The following is a 17,532-nucleotide window of genomic DNA, read 5'->3' on the forward strand; positions in this document are numbered from 1 at the left end:
TGCTACTCGAGATCTCGATGTCGTCGAGCGAGATGCGAAAGGCGTCGCTGTCGACGCAAGAGGAGCAGGCAAAGCCGACCTTCGCAAGGCCTTTCTCAACGTCTTCCCTCCCCCTCAACCGCAGCACGAAGACAACGTTGCACGTCTGGGGGCAGCCCGCGCACCGAAGGACTACTGAATGGGCGCGAGCAACGAGGGCAAAGAAGAGTGAGAGGATCGACCTTCGCCTCGACTCTCGCAAAACGCTCAACCAGTCGCGGGTTATTGTGCACACTGATCAAGTTTCCATGCGGAGTAAGCGGGCAACCCGCAAGGGAGGGAACGAAGTAGAGCTACAGCGAAAGAGCGAGGGGTCGATCGTAATCAAAGAACGAAGGGGCGGGGGCAAGACTACTGAGCATGGAAAGGGTAGTAGTGGGCTCGTAAGGACGACTGCGGGCGACTGATGCACAAAACAACGAGGAAGAGGGTCTCTAAGCATGCGAAGACGGATGAACCTGAAGCGACGAAGGCGAGAGTCGGTCGACGACCCCCCCCCCCCTTGAACCGATGACGGCGACGGCTGTTACGCCTTGACCTTCAGGCTGAGACCGCCCAAGAGGTTGGTTTCGCTGAAGGTGGGCGGCTTGGCGAGCGTCTCGAGCGGCGCGCTCTTCAGCTGAGGGTCGCCCTTGATGACCGACGTCTGCTTCGGGCCCTTGACGAGGTCGGCGCTCTTGCCGGCCACGCCATCGGCGCCGTGCTTCTTGAGGTTCTCGACGACCTCCGAATACTTCTTCATGTGCTCGACCTCGTAGCCGCCTTCGATGACACCGACACGGTACTGGGCGAGCAGGTTGGCTGCGCCGTTCGAGTGGCTGCGGAAGCGGGAACGTCAGCGACGTGAACGGACGAGGGCAAGAAGAATGAAAGGCGCACTCGTAGTAGCCACCGTAGAAGGCAGTCGTCGCGTCGCGACCGAGACGAGTCTTGATCAAGCCGGCACCGCCGGGGTGCTGGTCGATGAACGTGCTGACATCGTGGATGAAACCGGCGACAACAAGGAGCTGACGGGTCTTGCAGGCGTCCTGGACTGTAGTCGAGAGAGCAGGAAAGGCAAGTCAGCAACGGAAGTCGGGGAGAAGGTCGCAAAGTTCGACGACGACGATGACGAAAGCCGAACGTACACTCGTCCCAAGTGAGCACAGGCAAATGGTTCGACGACTTGGGCCACTCGATGTTCTCGGCCTCGCGCGCGACAGCCTTGAGCGTCATCGCGTACTGGCCCTTCTTGATCTCGTTGTCGGGGAACGTCTTGAGCTGCGACGCCAATCCGAGCTTCGACATCGTCCAGATGAAGAGCTTAGTCGGGTCGTACTGCCACCATCGAAGTGCGTTGCGGTAGTCGGAGGGGAACTCGTGGTGCTGGAGGAGAAGGGAGAAGGTCAGCGGGAGGTCGATGAGAGCGGCGTCGACGGCAAACGCCTCGAGTGACGTCGCTAATGCCGCAGTAGCACGAAACAACGTCGTAGAGTGCGTAGAGAGCGGGCGGGAGACTCACGAAGTTGTGGTAGCCCTCACCGACAGTCGCGAGCGCCGTGAGCCAGTGATCCTTCGGCGTGTGCTTGTCGTCGAAGGGCGTCTCGCCCAGCCAGTGCGCAAGCGAGTTGACGCAGAACGTCGACTATGGAACGCGAAAGCGTCAGCGAAAGGAGGAGAGAAGACGAAGGAGGCGAAGGAACGCACGTGGTGGACGAAGAGGAGGCGAGCGGCGCCGGCGAAGAAGAATCCGCCGCGGAAGTCGCCCCAGCCGAGTCCAGCGACGATGGTAGGGAAGACGAAGCCCATGCCGAGGATGAGCGGGAGATAGTAGCGGTGCTGCCACTTGACGACCGGGTTGTTGTTGAGGTCGGAAACGTCGGCGACACCGGGACGACGGCGCGGCTTGACGATCATCCAGCCAAGGTGAGCCCACCAGAAGCCCTTCTGCGCCGAATACGGGTCGAGGTCTGTGTCGGTGTAGCGATGGTGTGCGCGGTGTCCCCTAGACCACCATTTCACGCTCCCCTCGACTGCGCCGCTTCCTCCAAGTGCCAAGAAGTACTGGAGAGGCAGAGAGGCGGTGTAGGACCTGTGGGCCCACCTGCAGGCGAGAAAAAGAGGTTTTTGTCAGTTCGAAGTCCGTTTTTCGAGGCCCATGGCCTGCTTGTCAAGCGAAGCGGTACGTACAGCCTGTGGTAGCCTGCCGTGATACTGTAAAGTGAGCGCAGACGGATCGCGACAAGCGGGGAGAAGGGGGGAAGAGGGAAAGGGGAAGAGAAGGTCAGCGACGGTTTCTCGGCGAACACGTCGGTCGCGACGCAATCCGGCACCACTCCAAGCTCAAGCACATCGTTAAAGATGTGCATGAATGTAGAACGGAAGCGCCGGAAGCAGAGGGCGAAGAGCGAGGGTAGAGAGAGGAGTTCGGCGACTCACCCAAGTCCGGTGTAGTAGTAGTAGACGACACTCCAGACCGCCGTCTGCCACTTCAAGGGCGTCGTGAACGCTCCGTAGATGGCGAGGAGGGGCACGATGGTGAGGGCGAGGGTCGAGATCCACTGGATGTTGCGGTGGATGTTCTTCCAGGTGATGGGCGGGAGCGGCTTCTCCTTGCTGAGGACCTTGCGGACGTAGTTGTCGTCCTCGTAGGTCCCATCGTCGACCGCCGTCGTCTCGCCCTCAGAATCCGACGCTGCATCCGAGTCCGACGAATCGAGGACGTCGGTCTGAGTGTAGTCGGGGTGACGCATCCTGAGCGGCGCACGGGGCGGCTTTGCTGTGGTGGTCGCAGCCTCGGGCCCGACAGAGTGCGGGAGCGAGGTCTCGAGTGCCGAAGAGGCAGTCATTGCGTGAGTGGCGATGAGCCGGGTCTGAAGAGGATGGGGCGAGCTGGGGTCGGGTGTGAGAGGTGTGCGGATAGCTTGTGTGTGGGTGAGAGGGTGTGTGGATGGGTGTGAGAGTGTGAAGAGAGAAGCAGAGAACAGCAAAGTTCTCCGGGAAGCGGTGAGGACGAAGAGCGAGGGCGTCGGGCGTCGTCGTCCCCAACGCGCGCTCGCCCTCAGCCCGACCACCGCCCGGCGAACTCGTCATCGCCCGCGACCCCTTGTGCACGCCTGTGTTCCAGAACTCTCACGCTCGACTCTTCCGCCACTCGCGCACATCCCCGGCACTCAGCTCCGCCCTTCCCGGTCGCGCTTCCCCAGCCCCTCCCCCTCCTCGCCTTCTCCCCTCGCTTCTGCCCTCGCTTCCACAACATGGCCACCTTCTGGGGACTGCAATGGCTTCGTTTACTCTAATCAACGTCGATTCCGACGTGGATTCGACGTGGCGACTCTGGCGGGCACTCGTCGTCTCGCTCATTTGCCACACCTTGAGTTCACCGGTAGACGCCGCTTCGACTCATTCGCTCATCGTTCTTCAGGGCATCGCTTCGTGCACTCACTCTGATGACGAGACGAACACTCTAGCGACACGGGGATCTGCAACAAGCGGCCACGAGACTGTTCTTCCGGTTCCTCTCCTCCTCGCCGCCTTTGCTGTTCCTGCTAGAGTCCCCTCACCTCGCCCGACCTCCTCCGTCATTCTCACGAATGCTTCTCGTCATGACGTGCGGGTTCGGTCGCCCCAATGCGGTCCTGCTGGCCAGCTGACGAGCCAGAGCGCCCGCCTTCGCAGAGTCTGGAGGACGAGGAAGTAAGCCGACCGGCGGCTGTTGCAGGCTGTTCTGGCGATATATACTGTCTATGCGGTATCTACACGAGCCTCGCTTCCTCACCGCACGAGGAGGACGGCGGCAAAACCCGCAACTCCTCCCGCAAGCATCCTGCTTACACTCGCGCCCGCCGCCGCTCCTCCGCTGGTCATGCTCGTGCTCGACGTCGCCTCTGCTGCCTGTGCGCTAGCGACATCCGACGCCGACGCCGAACTCGCCGGTCCCGCCGTGCTGGTGATCAACACGCCCGAAGAAGCCGTCTCGACCTGCGTGACCGTCCCTCCGCTTCCTCCTGCAGCTGCCGACGGCGACGCCATGGTCAAGAGACCAGTCGAGACGATCTTCGAGCCTGTCTCGACCGTCTGAGTCGTCGACGGGACAGGCTGAGCAGCCGCGACACTTCCCCCTCCTCGGCTCCCTCCGGCCGTAACGCGCTGCGTCGCCCTCCCCGTCTCCGCTCCACCCTGCCCATCCCCACCTCCCGTGGCCGCAGCAGTCCTCGAAACGAACGGCACCCTCTCCGTCTTGCTCCCCTCCTCGCCCCTCTTCGCCAGTCGCTTCCCAAGGTTCTGCTGGACTTGTTCGAGCGAGCGAGGGCGCTTGATCTTGAATGGGAGGGGTTGGGGGAGGGCTTTGAGGGAGTCTTCGGCGGCGGAGGAGGAGGAGGAGTCGGCGAAGAGGGAGGAGGAGTGGGAGGGAGGGAGGGCTGCGGGATGCGAGGGTCAGATGCTGGTTGCGACAGAGGAAGGGAGGAGACTGACCGGCATGCGGAGGCAGTTGACTGGGCAAGTCGCTTGATGCGGCCGAGAGGACGGAGAGGAGCGAGAGGGCGGCGAGCAGAGGTGTTGTTCGTAGTACAAGCATGACGAACGAGCGTATTGTAAGCGGTTCCCAGAAACGATGCGCGTAGAAAGTCAACGAGGAGCGAAGAGGAGGAGGAGGAGGAGAGAGAGAGGCGACCGTCTGCCAGCGAACCCCCATCGAGCCGATCCGCACCACAAGACGGACGCAGCAGCGCAGAAGGAGCCAGAGGCCCGGGCTAACGATAAGCGTACGAATCGTCGCAGCTGGTTCGTCGCGCTAGTGAGAAGAGGAGCGTGCCGTCGTTCGGCGGGCGGCTGCGTGCGCGTCTGCTTAGGCGTTCGTCGGGGCTGGAGGTGGTGCGCGGACATGCACAGCGTCAATTGAGGGCCGCTAGGACAGTCTGTGAGCCCTGCGAAGCGGGGTAAGCGCCGAGAGAGAGGCAAGAAGCGGCGAAGAGGCGGTCGCCGCGCGTGCTCGCGTTCAGGCGTTGGGAGCCTTCACTCAACGGCTGCGCTCGCTCCCGTTGGATGTTGCTCGCGACTTTGAGAGCAGCGAAAACGCGCGAGTTACAGACAACACACAGAGAGAAGAAGAGGAGGAGGAATCACCGGAGTGGAGAGCGAGGGTATGAACGGGCTTGATGTAGGGTAACGACTCTCGTCCCACGCCCTCTACAGCTTGCTCTCCCTCTCCCTGCCCTCCTGCACCTTGGCGCTGGCAGCCGCATCATCCGCACCGACACCGTCGCCTCCCTCCGCGCCGCCCGCCTCCGACGCGAGTCCAGGAACCTCGCTCGCGCCCGACGAGCCCGCCGCCGCACCCTCAAGGGAGGGCAAGTCTGGCTGCTTCGTCGTTGTAGTGGTCGTCGTCGCCGCCGTAGACGTCGAGGCCGGGATGTGCTGCTCGATCCACTCGCGGACAAAGTTGATCTCGACCCACTTGTCGTCTCCAGGCTCGTTGTGCATCTCGTGGTAGTAGCCGGGGAAGCTCTTGAACGTCGCGTCCTTCGCGCCGAGCGATTTGACCTTGTCGACGAACTCGCGGGACGAGTCGCAGTCGGTGACCTGCGGCGGAGGAAGCCGGGTTAGCGGCGACATCGGGACGGCGGGGTTCACGAGGCAGACTCGCCTTGTCTGCGTCGCCGTGCACAACGAGCAAAGGAAGCGAGGTTGGGAAGCGCTTGTAGTCCTTGCCGACGACTTGCTCGCCCTGCGGGATGGTAACATCGCAAAGTCAGCGACTTTGGCGAGATTGAGCGGAAGGGACGAAACACGCACCCCGAGCAGCATGTCTGCGACGCCGCGGTAGGTGCCCACTTGCTTGCAGAGCGGGTCGTTCGCGTACGCCTGCTGGACGGCGGGGTCGCGGCAGGTGTCCTGCGGAAGGATTTCCGGTTCAGTACGTTTGCCTCGAAAGACTCGAAACATCTCGGAACCGCGCTCGTTTGCGAGGAAGACGGGAGAATTCTGCGAGACGACGCACCTCCGGGTTGACCGTCGCCTTGAGCGTCAACGTCGAGCTCAACTTGCCGATCAAGCTGCCAGCTTTGACGATAAGTGGAGAAGCCTTGACGCCTTTGGCCTGGCGCAGGAGAGGCGAGGAAGCGATGACGCCGGCGAGACGGTCGACGTTGGCGGAGGGAGGGGAGCGGGTCGAATAGGCGAGGACGAGGCCGCCGCCCATCGAGTGGCCTGCGCGGGAGCGTGTCAGCGACAGAGAAGGTACAGCAATGCGGCGGAAACGCACCGAAGAGGAAGACGGGCACGCTCGGGTACTTTTCGAGGACGAGCGCGAGGAAATGGCGGATGTCGTCGAATTGCTCGGGCCACGAAGTCACGCCCTGGGTGTGCTTCGGCGTGTATGTCGCAGTCTTGCCGAAGCCTGCGCGGGCGAAATCGTCAGTGAAGACGTGGAGCGTCAGGACGAGAAGTCACCGGAGGAGACTGACCGCGCTGGTCGAAGGCAAAGGTGGCGATTCCCTTGTCGGCAAAGGACGCAAAGACGTGATTGTACCGCTCGACATGCTCGATGAAGCTGCAGGCGCATTGTTAAGTGTCAGCCAAGTCGAGCGATGGCCGATGCCGGGATGAAGAGAAGTCGGGCGCACCCGTGAACGAAGAGAACGGCAGCGCGAGCGGGCGCTCCTCCAGCCGGCTTCCACTCCCTCGTGTGGAAGCGCGCGCCCTTGGGTCCAGTCAAGTCTTCGCTGGCCATGTTGGCTGATGAGGCGAACGGGAGGTGGGGAGAAGGCGGGAGTGGGTGTCTGAGCGAGCGGGAAAGGGCAGCGGGTAGGCTAGCGTGCTGCTCGGGATCCAGTGAGAGCTCAGAAGCACAGCAAGCAGCAGAACGAGCGAGACGAGCGGTTCACTCCCGCCAACGTTCGCTCGCCATCATCGCGCAGAGGTCAACCTCGAACAGCTGACCCGCTCGCTCAGATTCGCTGCTTGAACCTCCGAGACTGCTCCACGGACTCACTCGACCCTCGACTGATCCGGCGCCGCTCGAACGGGCTCGCGAGGTGCCTGGCGACCATGTTCTCCTCCCTCATCTTGCCCCTCCTCCTAGCCGCCTCCTCGACCAGCAGTACGCCGTTGATCTCGTCGACAGTCTCAACATCAGCCATCGGGGACGAGAGCATAGCGGCACGACCGTTGAAGGGCCGCTTCATACACATTACCGACGTCCATCCCGATCCGTTCTACCGGACAGGCGCGAGTGAGGACGAGGCCTGTCACTTCAAGGAGAAGAAAAAGAAGAAGAAGAAGAAGAAGGGCAAGGGGAAGAAGGGCAAGGGAAAGGCTTTTGGAACGGAGGGATGGTCTGTCGCGGACGGAATCGAGGCGGACGACGAGGATGAGGTGGATGCGCTGGTCAAGCCGGACGGAGCCCGAGATGCAGGATACTGGGGTCTTCCAGTCAGGTGCGGTACCGCTCACTGCGTCGCTCTTCCGCCGATCAGGCTGTCTTCGAGCGACAACTCATGCTCCTGCTTCCTTCCCGCAGCGACTGCGACACGCCTCTCTCGCTCGTCAACGCCACCTTCGACTGGCTGGAGAAGCACTTTAAGGGCGAGGTGGATTTTGTCGTTTGGACGGGGGACAACGCTCGACATGGTGCGTCTAGCAGTCGCTTGAACGCAATCGCTGGCTTTTGAGCGAACTGCGTCGTTCATACTTGTCCGATTTGTACGCACAGACATCGACTCGCGACTACCGCGCTCGCTACCCGAGATCTTCGACCTGAACCGCTTCGTAGTCGACCGGGTCCGGTCTGCGTTCGGCAAGGACGTCCCTATCGTCGCGAGTATCGGCAACAACGACATCTACCCGGTGAGTGGCCTCATCCACCTTGGAGGTATCGCTCGAGCTGAAGAGTCGGCCGTTCTGCAGCACAACGTCCTCGCTCCTGGTCGTGCGTCCCGCTCTGGGAGATCTCATGCAAGCCTGCACTGACAGCCCAACTCTCCCACAGCCAACAAGATCACCTCGGAGTACCTCTCAATCTGGCACTCGTTCATCCCGGAGCACTTCCTCCACACCTTTGCGCGCGGCGGCTACTACTCGGTCGAAGCGATCAAAGGCGACCTGCTCCTCGTCTCGCTCAACACGCTCTACTTCTACAGCCGCAACTCGATTGTCGACGGATGTCCGCCGTTCGACGAGGATCTTGCGCTTTGGCGCACCGAGGGCGCGGAAGCGAACGCCTCGAGTCGGGCGTACCTCGATCCGTCTCTTCACCCTTCCTCAGCCGCCGCCTCCTCGCTCTTCCAATCTTACATCTCCTCACTCACCTCCTCCTCCTTCTCCGAGAACGTCCGCGACATCGACCCGGGAACCGAACAACTCCTCTGGCTCGAACAACAACTCACGCTCGCCCGCGCGCGGGGGATGCAAGTTTGGTTGACGGGACACGTGCCTGCGACGAAGGACAACTGGTACGAGGGGTGTTATCAGAGGTATGCGGAGTTGGTGCTGGCTTGGCAGGATACGGTCGTCGGGTGAGTGCGCGCCGTCACTGTTCCTGCACCTTTTCTGCTAGCTGGAGAGTCTGCGAAACACCCTGAATAGCGTCTCACGCCATCTTGCACGTTCTTGCAGGCAACTGTTCGGGCACATGAACGTCGACTTTTTCAGCTTCCTCCAAGACTCGGACACCTCGCAACCCGCCCGCTCCGCCTGCTCCTCTCGCTCCTCGTCCTCGCCCGCGCCAAACGACCTCCGCGCCCTCTCCTCCTCCCTCCTCTCCTCCACCTACTCCCTCTATTCTCACCTGCCCCCCTCGCACAAGACGCACGAGAAGGACTATGCGCCGGTGTATGTCTCGCCGAGTGTGATACCGACTTATTTGCCCGGAGTGAGGGTGTGGGAGTATAACGCCACGGATGAGGGAGGGGAGATGTGGAGGAAGATAAGGGAGGAGCAGGATGCGGATCTCGAGGAGGACGGGGAGGGGGAGTCATGGTTGGACCGGGTACGCACGTGGGTCGGACGCCGCGGGAAGAAAGGACGTCGAGGCGGGAAGGGCAAAGGGCGTTCAAAGCGCCCTCCGCGCAATCCCGACCGCCCTCCCCGTCCACCGCGCCACTCGTCCCCGCACGCACCAACGCGGAAGAACACCTACCTCACGCCGCTTTCGTACACGCAGTACTACCTCTCGCTTGAGGCGCTGGAGGAGGCCAACGCAGCGGCGGCGGAGCGAGCGAGGGGTAACGAGACGGACCAACTCGAGCCGCCAAAGTGGGAGTTGATGTACACTACGCTGTCGACTACCGAGCTGGCGCGCCGACTCTCGGACGAGTCCACGCGCGACCCGCTCTTCCCTTCGTCCCTCCTCCCACCGCCCATTCGCACCCTCCTCTCCTCCCCCTCGACCCCTTCCCGCACGCACCGCCTCCGACGAATGTTGCACTCGCTCAACTTGACGCCTTACGACGGGGTCCTCTCCTCCGGTGAGGGACTGACGGTCAAGGCTTTGCTGAGGGTTGCGAGGTGGGTTACCGAGGGCAAGAAGGGGGGCAAGAGGTGGGAAGCGTTTAGGTGGAGGATGGGGGTGGGCAGTGGGGAGTTGTAGGTGCAGTCGAGGGGGCGCTTGTATCTGTCCGCAGTTGCAGAACGAGGGTTATTTTGTTGGAAGAAGCCAGTCTCGACAAAGTTGACATCCCGTCTCCTCCGCGCTCCCCCTGCCGCGCTTCTCTCGCTTCCCTCGCCTCCAGTCTTGCAGCGTCGTGCACTTATAGCAGCAAGACGAGCACGATGTACGACGCCGCCTGTTCGCCCGAGTGTTTCGGGCGGTGGGAGGAACTCCTCGGCCTTTCGTAGCTGGTCGTCCACGAGTCGCCGTGAGACGAGACTTTCGCAGTTGGTGGACGACGTCTCCAGAACGTCGCATGCGGAGTGTCAAGTCGTATGCAGCTGTTGGCGAGGCATGAGAGCGCTGGAAAGGAGTACGAGCGTCGGAGCGATTCGCGGCGTCGCAACGGCGGCGGGGAACGTTGCTTGCGCTTCCGTCGGCTGGCTCTCTTGCTGCTTCCTACCGCTCGCTGGTACTCAATACAAGCTACTACAGGCTAGACAGACTCAGACTCGGCAGCTGCAGCTCCAGCTCGCTGTCCTTCCACTCGCCTCCGCTCATCGACTCGGACTCGCCAAACTCGACGACCACAACGCCTGGCAGCACTCGCGTCGACTCGAGGTGGATGAGGAGGACTCGCTGGATGGCTTGCGAGGGTCGACACACCATACCACTGTACTGCACGCGACCCTCCTCTCGACGCTGGCTGTATGCGGTCATGTCCCCTCGCTCGTGGACTGCCTGCTCTCCCTCGGCCGCAGTGCGCGTTTTTGCGCCCTTTGGAGCGCGTAACTTGCTCAGAGACGCGCATCGAGCACACACGCATTGCTTTTGAGCGTGTACGAGGCTGCCTGCTCGCTCGGGCCCCCAACAGCCTTCACCCGCCTCGTTCGACCTCCGACTTTCCTTTCTTCCTTCCACTCTTCACACTCCGCTCATCTCGAGCAAACCTCAGGGCTTCTCCTTTCTCCTATACCCCCAACCACCGACGTTCAAGCAGCAGCAATGTCGGCAAAGGTGCGTGGAATCGCCTTCCGCCAACCTCGAGAAACGACTTTCCTGACTTTGCTCCCGCCCTGCGCCTCTCCTGCCTGATCCCTGATGCCCCTGCTCACACTCTCGACGACCCACGAACCCGCCCGCAGCCTATCCGCGAGTACGACGCCAAGTTGCTCCTCGCCTACCACCTCGCCCGCGCACCGACCGCCGGCTCCAAGGCAGTCGCACGGGACGGCTTCCAGTCCCCCGAAGTCAAGGTTGCGCAGGTACGTTCATCTCACGAGCCTACACCGCGTCTGAGGAGGACGAGACGAGGTTGAGTCGTGCCGGATGGGGACCGGGTTTCGATCAGGCTGGATCTTGCTCACACAACGCTGGATGGACTGGATACTGCTGGACAGTCGCTACGTAGACTCTGGGGAACTTTCTACACGCTCGAGCGGGCACCAGAGCGCGTCGTCGGCGTTCGCGACTCGCTGCCCCACCCCACCACCATCGCACGGTTCCCCCAAACCTCGTCCCCAACACCCGTGCTGACCTCGTATGCGTGCATGGACAGGTCTCGTGGGACCCCGAGACCAACCAGGTCACGCCTGATGCGGCGCTGCCTCACTGGGTCTTCACCGAGAAGCTCGTCGTCAAGCCCGACCAGCTCATCAAGCGTCGTGGAAAGGCCGGTCTCCTGTGCGCCGCACGCTGTTCTCGTCGTCCTGTAGCATCTTGCTGACTCCCTCGACGCTCGCAGCGCACTGAACAAGACGTGGGCCGAGGGCAAGCAGTGGATCGCTGAGCGCGCGGGCAAGCAAGTTCAGGTGCGCTCACATCTTCCACCTCGCCTCCTTTCTGCAGAAAGGACACGCGGACTGACACTGCGAACGAACGCACGTGCGCAGGTCGAGAAGACGACGGGCACGCTCAACAACTTCATCGTCGAGCCGTTCTGCCCTCACCCTTCGGACGCCGAGTACTACATCTGCATCAACTCGGTCCGCGAGGGCGACGTGATCCTGTTCACCCACGAGGGCGGTGTCGACGTCGGCGATGTCGACGCCAAGGCGCTCACGCTCCTCGTCCCCGTCGGCGGCGAGCTCCCCTCGCGCGACGAGATCCGCTCGCAGCTCCTCAAGCACGTCACCGGCGCCGAACGCCAGGAGGCCCTCATCGACTACATCATCCGCCTCTACTCGGTCTACGTCGACCTCCACTTTGCCTACCTCGAGATCAACCCGCTCGTCGCCGTCGAGAACCCCTCGACCGGCAAGACCGACATCTTCTACCTCGACATGGCCGCCAAGCTCGACCAGACGGCCGAGTACGTCGTCGGTCCCAAGTGGGCCATCGCGCGCGACCCCTCCATCATCAACCCCGCCGCCGCGCCCATGTCGAACGGCAAGATCTCGGCCGACAAGGGCCCGCCCATGTTCTGGCCCCCTCCCTTTGGTCGTGACCTCACGAAGGAGGAGGCCTACATCGCCAAGCTCGACGGCTCGACCGGCGCCTCGCTCAAGCTCACCGTCTTGAACGCTGAGGGACGCATCTGGACCATGGTTGCCGGTGGTGGTGCTTCGGTCGTCTACTCGGACGCCATCGCCGCGCACGGATTCGCTCACGAGCTCGCCAACTACGGCGAATACTCGGGCGCGCCCACCCAGACCCAGACCTACGAGTACGCCAAGACCATCCGTGCGTTTCCGCCTTCTCTTTTCCGCTCTCAGACCGCCTCGCTAACGCTCGACGGTCTCCTGCAGTCGACTTGATGACCCGCGGCACGCCCAACCCGCAGGGCAAGCTCCTCTTCATCGGCGGCGGTATCGCCAACTTCACCAACGTCGCCGCGACCTTCAAGGGCATCATCACGGCGCTCAAGGAGTACCAGCACCGTCTTCAGGAGCACAAGGTCCGCATCTTTGTTCGCCGCGGCGGCCCCAACTACCAGGAGGGCCTCAAGGCCATGCGCCTCCTCGGCGAGACCCTCGGCGTCGAGATCCAGGTCTTTGGCCCCGAGACCCACATCACCTCGATCGTCCCGCTCGGACTCGGCTTGATCAAGTCGGTCGACGACGCTCTCAAGGTCCCCGGCGCCCGCGCCGCCGCCGATGCGACCGGCACCCTCACCCCCGTCCCGGGCTCGCCCAAGTCGCGCGCCGCCCAGCTCCCGACCGGCGCGTCGACGCCCTCGCGCCAGCAGCCCCAGGACAACATCGTCAGCTTCTCGGACAAGGTCCACGCGCCCGACTCGGGTCGCCCGTGGTACCGCCCCTTTGACGAGACGACGCGCTCGATCGTGTACGGCCTCCAGCCTCGCGCGATCCAGGGCATGCTCGACTTTGACTTTGCCTGCGGACGCGAGACGCCCTCGGTCGCGGCCATGGTCTACCCCTTCGGCGGCCACCACGTCCAGAAGTTCTACTGGGGAACCAAGGAGACCCTCCTCCCCGTCTTCACCTCGATGAAGGAGGCCGTCGCCAAGTGCCCCGACGCCGACGTCGTCGTCAACTTTGCGTCGTCGCGCTCGGTCTACCAGTCGACCCTCGAGGCGCTCGAGTTCCCCCAGATCAAGGCCATCGCCCTCATCGCCGAGGGTGTCCCCGAGCGCCACGCTCGCGAGATCCTCCACCTCGCCAAGAAGAAGGAGGTCATCATCATCGGTCCCGCGACCGTCGGCGGCATCAAGCCCGGCTGCTTCCGTATCGGCAACACGGGCGGCATGAACGAGAACATCCTCTCGTCCAAGCTGTACCGCGCCGGTTCCGTCGGCTACGTCTCCAAGTCCGGAGGCATGTCGAACGAGCTCAACAACATCCTCTCGCTCACGACCGACGGCGCGTACGAGGGCATCGCCATCGGCGGTGACCGCTACCCGGGCACCACCTTCATCGACCACCTCCTCCGCTACGAGGCCGACCCGAACTGCAAGATGCTCGTCCTCCTCGGAGAGGTCGGTGGCGTCGAGGAGTACCGCGTCATCGAGGCCGTCAAGTCGGGCCAGATCAAGAAGCCCATCGTCGCGTGGGCCATCGGCACCTGCGCCAAGATGTTCGCCACCGACGTCCAGTTCGGCCACGCCGGCTCGATGGCCAACTCGGACCTCGAGACGGCCGAGGCCAAGAACAACGCCATGCGCGCCGCCGGCTTCATCGTGCCCCCGACGTTCGAGGAGCTCCCGCAGGTCCTCGCCGAGACCTACCAGAAGCTCGTCGGCGACGGCACGATCCAGCCCAAGCCCGAGGTTCCCCCTCCTCAGATCCCGATGGACTACAACTGGGCCCAGACGCTCGGCATGGTCCGCAAGCCCGCCGCCTTCATCTCGACCATCTCGGACGAGCGCGGCCAGGAGCTCCTCTACGCCGGCATGCCCATCTCCAAGGTCTTTGAGGAGGACATCGGCATCGGCGGTGTCGTCTCGCTCCTCTGGTTCAAGCGTCGCCTCCCCGCCTACGCGACCAAGTTCCTCGAGATGGTCCTCATGCTCACGGCCGACCACGGACCCGCCGTCTCGGGCGCCATGACCACCGTCATCACCACCCGTGCCGGCAAGGACCTCGTCTCGTCGCTCGTCGCCGGTCTCCTCACCATCGGCGACCGCTTCGGTGGCGCGCTCGACGGCGCCGCGCAGGAGTTTACGCGCGCGTTCGAGGCTGGCCTCACGCCCCGCGAGTTTGTCGACTCGATGCGCAAGGCCAACAAGCTCATCCCCGGTATCGGACACAAGGTCAAGTCCAAGGCCAACCCGGACAAGCGTGTCGAGCTCGTCAAGAACTACGTCTTCAAGCACTTCCCGTCTGCCAAGCTCCTCGAGTACGCTCTCGCCGTCGAGGACGTCACGAGCGCCAAGAAGGACACGCTCATCCTCAACGTCGACGGAGGTGAGCCTCCACTTCCTCCTCCTCGACTTTTCCTTGTACTGACGCTTCCTCCTCGTCCAGCAATCGCGGTTTCTTTCGTAGATTTACTTAAGAAGAACGCTAGTCCTCATGCGTCAAAAATCAGGACGAAGGAGAACTAACCCACGCCGCTTCCCTCCCGCAGCTCCGGCGCGTTCACCGCCGAGGAGGCTGCCGAGTACATGAAGGTGAGTTCACGTAAACTGCACTCGCTGTTCTACAGCAGAAGCGCTGTTCTACGGCGTTCACCCCTCGCGCCGTCGCCTCCCCCTCTTCGCCGTCACCTCCCGTTCTCGACTTCCGCTGACCCTACCCTTCGCCTGCAGATCGGCACCTTGAACGGCTTGTTCGTTCTCGGACGCTCCATCGGCTTCATTGCCCACCACCTCGACCAGAAGCGCCTCAAGCAGCCGCTCTACCGTCACCCGGCCGAGTACGCTCGACCTCCTCCTCGCCCACGCGACTTTGCACTGACCCGCTCCTCTTCCGCAGCGACATCTTCATCCAGCCCTTCAACACCGACCGCATCCTCGTCCAGCAGCGCCAGTAGACGGTGCACGCTCGATGCGTCGGTCCCGGGGCCGCCGCCGTCTAGACTTTGCTCGCATCCGCCTCTCTCGTTCGACATTAGAGTTCCGTTCTTGTTTTCGCGTCGTTCCGTCTCTCTTGCTCTCTCTCGTTCTCTTTCTCGCTCTCTTTCCGGCAGTACCTCCTCTCATGGGCTCTCAGTCGTCGTGCATCAAAGTTTCGTTTCTCCCGCAGCCCATTCATCGAGAGGGACGTCTCGTTCAGCTTCTCGTTCAGCCTCTGTACACTTGAGAACTGGAAGCCGTCGCTTGCGACTGACTGCCTTGGAGCCGGCGGTTGGTGCGCGAGGAGGGGCTTGGCGTCGTACTCGCGGATGGGCTGCGAGCGGGTTCGTGGGTCGTCGAGAGTGTGATCAGAGGCATCAGGGATGAGGCAGGAGAGGCGCAGGGATGGAGCAAAGTCAGGGAAGCCGTTCTCGAGGGTCGGTGGAAGGCAATTCCACGCGCCTTTGCCGACATTGCTGCGTGTCCTGGTACGTTGGAGGTTGGGAGGCACAGGAGGAAGGAGAAGCCCTGAGGTTTGCTCGAGATGAGCGGAGCGTGAAGAGCGGAAGGAAGAAAGGATAGTCGAGGTCGAACGAGGCGGGTGAAGCCGGCTGTTGGAGCCGCGCGCGGCGACATCGCAGTGTAGCATCTCTGGATCGTACGCAAGAGCGTGAAAGAGGCGGGTTCTGACGCAGCGGCAACACGAGCCGGCCTTCTCGTCAAGCAGGAGGCAGGAGGAGGAAAACCCTGGCGCAAGTCCACTCTAGACCCAGCTTCGATGTGGAGCAGTCCGTTGCGAGACGTCTTCGAGCGAGCGCAGAAACTCTTCCTCGAGACGCCTCGCGTACGAACAAGCACAACCTTGCGAAGGTCAAGCTTCACCTTCTTCGCAGAGTTGCGCCAGGCCAACGCCCCTTTCATCCTCAAAGCGTCTGTTTCAACGTCTAAGAGTGCAGAGAAAGCGACACCTCGAACCGGAGGGACCAGTGAGACGTTCTTCGACGAGAAGCGTCTTGCTCCCTTCCTCACGACGATCTCAACCACGGATCGTCCGCTTCGCCTTCCTGCGCTTCACGACATCGTCTCGAGCTCCCACACTACGGTTGCGACGTCGTTCGACCCTTCCGCGGCCAACACCTCTCTTCTCCTCCTCGTTCCGCTGTTCTTCTCCCTCCCAAAACGCCATGAAGCTCGGAGCACGAAGCGCGTGAGGTATTCCCGAAGCATATTAGGCGCCGGTTCGCGTTGTTGAGTGACGAAGCGAGAGTTCGGCAGACGACGGAGAGGAGGCGGATGGAATGAGCGAACTCTTGTCTTCCTGCTCCTCCTCAAACCCCGTCGCTCAAGCCGCAAGCCCGCACAGGCCTCTCTCTGCAACGCACATGAAGCCACACCTCAGCCCTCTAACCGCTTTCTTTCGAACCAGCATCACCGTTCCAAACCTCCCTAACCCCCCTTCTCCTCCGTCCTCCTCTCTAACCCCTCTCCACCTTCGCAGGTCGATCACCCAAGTAAATGACTCCTGTAATCCCAACTCGCCAACTTCCTCCCCGCCCGTCCCGCCGCATCGAACGGCCTAGGCGGTGGGAACTGTTCGGAGGGTGGGAACGTTCGAGTTGGGGCGTTTGGGAGGGCTAGAGTCGGGGGTGGGGAGGGGACTGCGCGATTGGGAGTAGAGTTAGTTTGGGAGGGGAAAAGGGAGGGAGGAGGGAGGAGGGGAGGAGGGACGTACTTCGACTTAGGCCGGCGCCGGATGAGGACGAGGAGGTGCCGTTCATTCCTCCACCCGCTGCGCTTGTGGCAGGCGTAGGAGGCGGCGGGGCTCGTGAAGGTGGCGCGGCGAAAGAGGCAGAGCTGGTGGTTCTGCTATGTCCCCCTGGAGCGGCGGGCGGAGGAGGAGGAGGGGGAGCGCGACCTGGACCGTTTGGGGCCGAGGCAGGAGGAGGCGGGGGAGGCGCAGCGGGCGCTTGTGAAGACGGACGTGAGGGCGGGGCCGCAAGAGGCGGTGGGGGAGGGGGAGGAGCGCTTGGCCTTGAAGGAGCGCTTGACGGGGCGGCGGCTGTGGCGGGGGGTGGCCGACTAGGCGGCGGAGGGGGGACCGCCCGCGCTGGAGCCGAAGAAGGAGGAGGTGGAGGAGGGGGTACAGAGCGGGCTGGAAGGGCGGGGCTTGGGCGAGAGGGAGCGACGGGCGGTGCGGGCGCAGGAACAGGACGCGAAGGAGGCGCGGAAGGAGGCGGTTTCCTCGATGGCGGCGCAGGAGGCGGGGGCCTCGAATTCGAACTTGCGGCGGCGGGCGAGGGACGACCGGGCGGTGGAGGGGGGACTGCGCGCGATGGTGTTGGCGGGGCGGGAGGAGGAGTTGGGACTGCGCGAGAAGGGAGCGCGGGACTGGGACGCGAGGGAGGAGCGGGAGTTGGGCGCGCTGCGGGAGGGGGCGGCGGAGGTGGCGGAGGAGGGGGAGCAGCCGCAG

At 63.0% G+C, this 17,532-nt stretch overlaps 5 protein-coding genes and 1 pseudogene across 6 annotated transcripts in view; 2 read left to right on the forward strand and 4 right to left on the reverse strand.

The window, feature by feature from the left end:
- Positions 1–565: 565 nt before the first annotated feature.
- Positions 566–2,867, reverse strand: RHTO_03911 (delta-9 fatty acid desaturase; the record flags this gene model as incomplete). Its single annotated transcript, XM_016417580.1, has 7 exons — positions 566–857; positions 919–1,072; positions 1,167–1,404; positions 1,541–1,663; positions 1,726–2,122; positions 2,209–2,232; positions 2,458–2,867. The coding sequence occupies 7 exons, from the start codon at positions 2,865–2,867 to the stop codon at positions 566–568; spliced, it is 1,638 nt and encodes a 545-aa protein (XP_016270987.1).
- Positions 2,868–3,792: 925 nt separating this feature from the next.
- RHTO_03912 (uncharacterized protein) lies at positions 3,793–4,714 on the reverse strand (the record flags this gene model as incomplete). The annotated part of the gene is made up of 2 exons (XM_016417581.1): positions 3,793–4,439; positions 4,495–4,714. 2 exons carry the CDS (start codon positions 4,712–4,714, stop codon positions 3,793–3,795), a joined length of 867 nt encoding a protein of 288 aa, XP_016270988.1.
- Positions 4,715–5,208: 494 nt separating this feature from the next.
- RHTO_03913 (monoglyceride lipase, YJU3-like protein) lies at positions 5,209–6,751 on the reverse strand (the record flags this gene model as incomplete). The annotated part of the gene is made up of 7 exons (XM_016417582.1): positions 5,209–5,601; positions 5,687–5,746; positions 5,815–5,913; positions 6,020–6,228; positions 6,284–6,418; positions 6,486–6,571; positions 6,645–6,751. The coding sequence occupies 7 exons, from the start codon at positions 6,749–6,751 to the stop codon at positions 5,209–5,211; spliced, it is 1,089 nt and encodes a 362-aa protein (XP_016270989.1).
- Positions 6,752–7,068: 317 nt separating this feature from the next.
- RHTO_03914 (endopolyphosphatase) lies at positions 7,069–9,607 on the forward strand (the record flags this gene model as incomplete). The annotated part of the gene is made up of 6 exons (XM_016417583.1): positions 7,069–7,457; positions 7,541–7,650; positions 7,733–7,866; positions 7,927–7,948; positions 8,009–8,534; positions 8,635–9,607. The coding sequence occupies 6 exons, from the start codon at positions 7,069–7,071 to the stop codon at positions 9,605–9,607; spliced, it is 2,154 nt and encodes a 717-aa protein (XP_016270990.1).
- Positions 9,608–10,612: 1,005 nt separating this feature from the next.
- RHTO_03915 (ATP citrate synthase) lies at positions 10,613–15,040 on the forward strand (the record flags this gene model as incomplete). The annotated part of the gene is made up of 10 exons (XM_016417584.1): positions 10,613–10,624; positions 10,753–10,872; positions 11,166–11,290; positions 11,352–11,418; positions 11,500–12,289; positions 12,355–14,462; positions 14,533–14,549; positions 14,636–14,678; positions 14,817–14,923; positions 14,983–15,040. 10 exons carry the CDS (start codon positions 10,613–10,615, stop codon positions 15,038–15,040), a joined length of 3,447 nt encoding a protein of 1,148 aa, XP_016270991.1.
- A 1,525-nt stretch (positions 15,041–16,565) lies between these two features.
- The window catches only part of RHTO_03916 (hypothetical protein), a pseudogene marked incomplete at both ends in the record, with an annotated part of 1,857 nt that continues 890 nt past the window's right edge, over positions 16,566–17,532 (reverse strand). Inside the window, 2 exons of the mRNA in view lie at positions 16,566–16,720; positions 16,795–17,532. The exon at positions 16,795–17,532 is cut by the window's right edge and continues 277 nt beyond it. The product of the transcript in view is annotated as an uncharacterized protein (mRNA). The remainder of the gene's footprint in view (positions 16,721–16,794) is intronic.

Source organism: Rhodotorula toruloides (genome assembly GCF_000320785.1).
Source record: "Rhodotorula toruloides NP11 unplaced genomic scaffold Scaffold24, whole genome shotgun sequence".
NCBI lineage: Eukaryota > Fungi > Basidiomycota > Microbotryomycetes > Sporidiobolales > Sporidiobolaceae > Rhodotorula > Rhodotorula toruloides.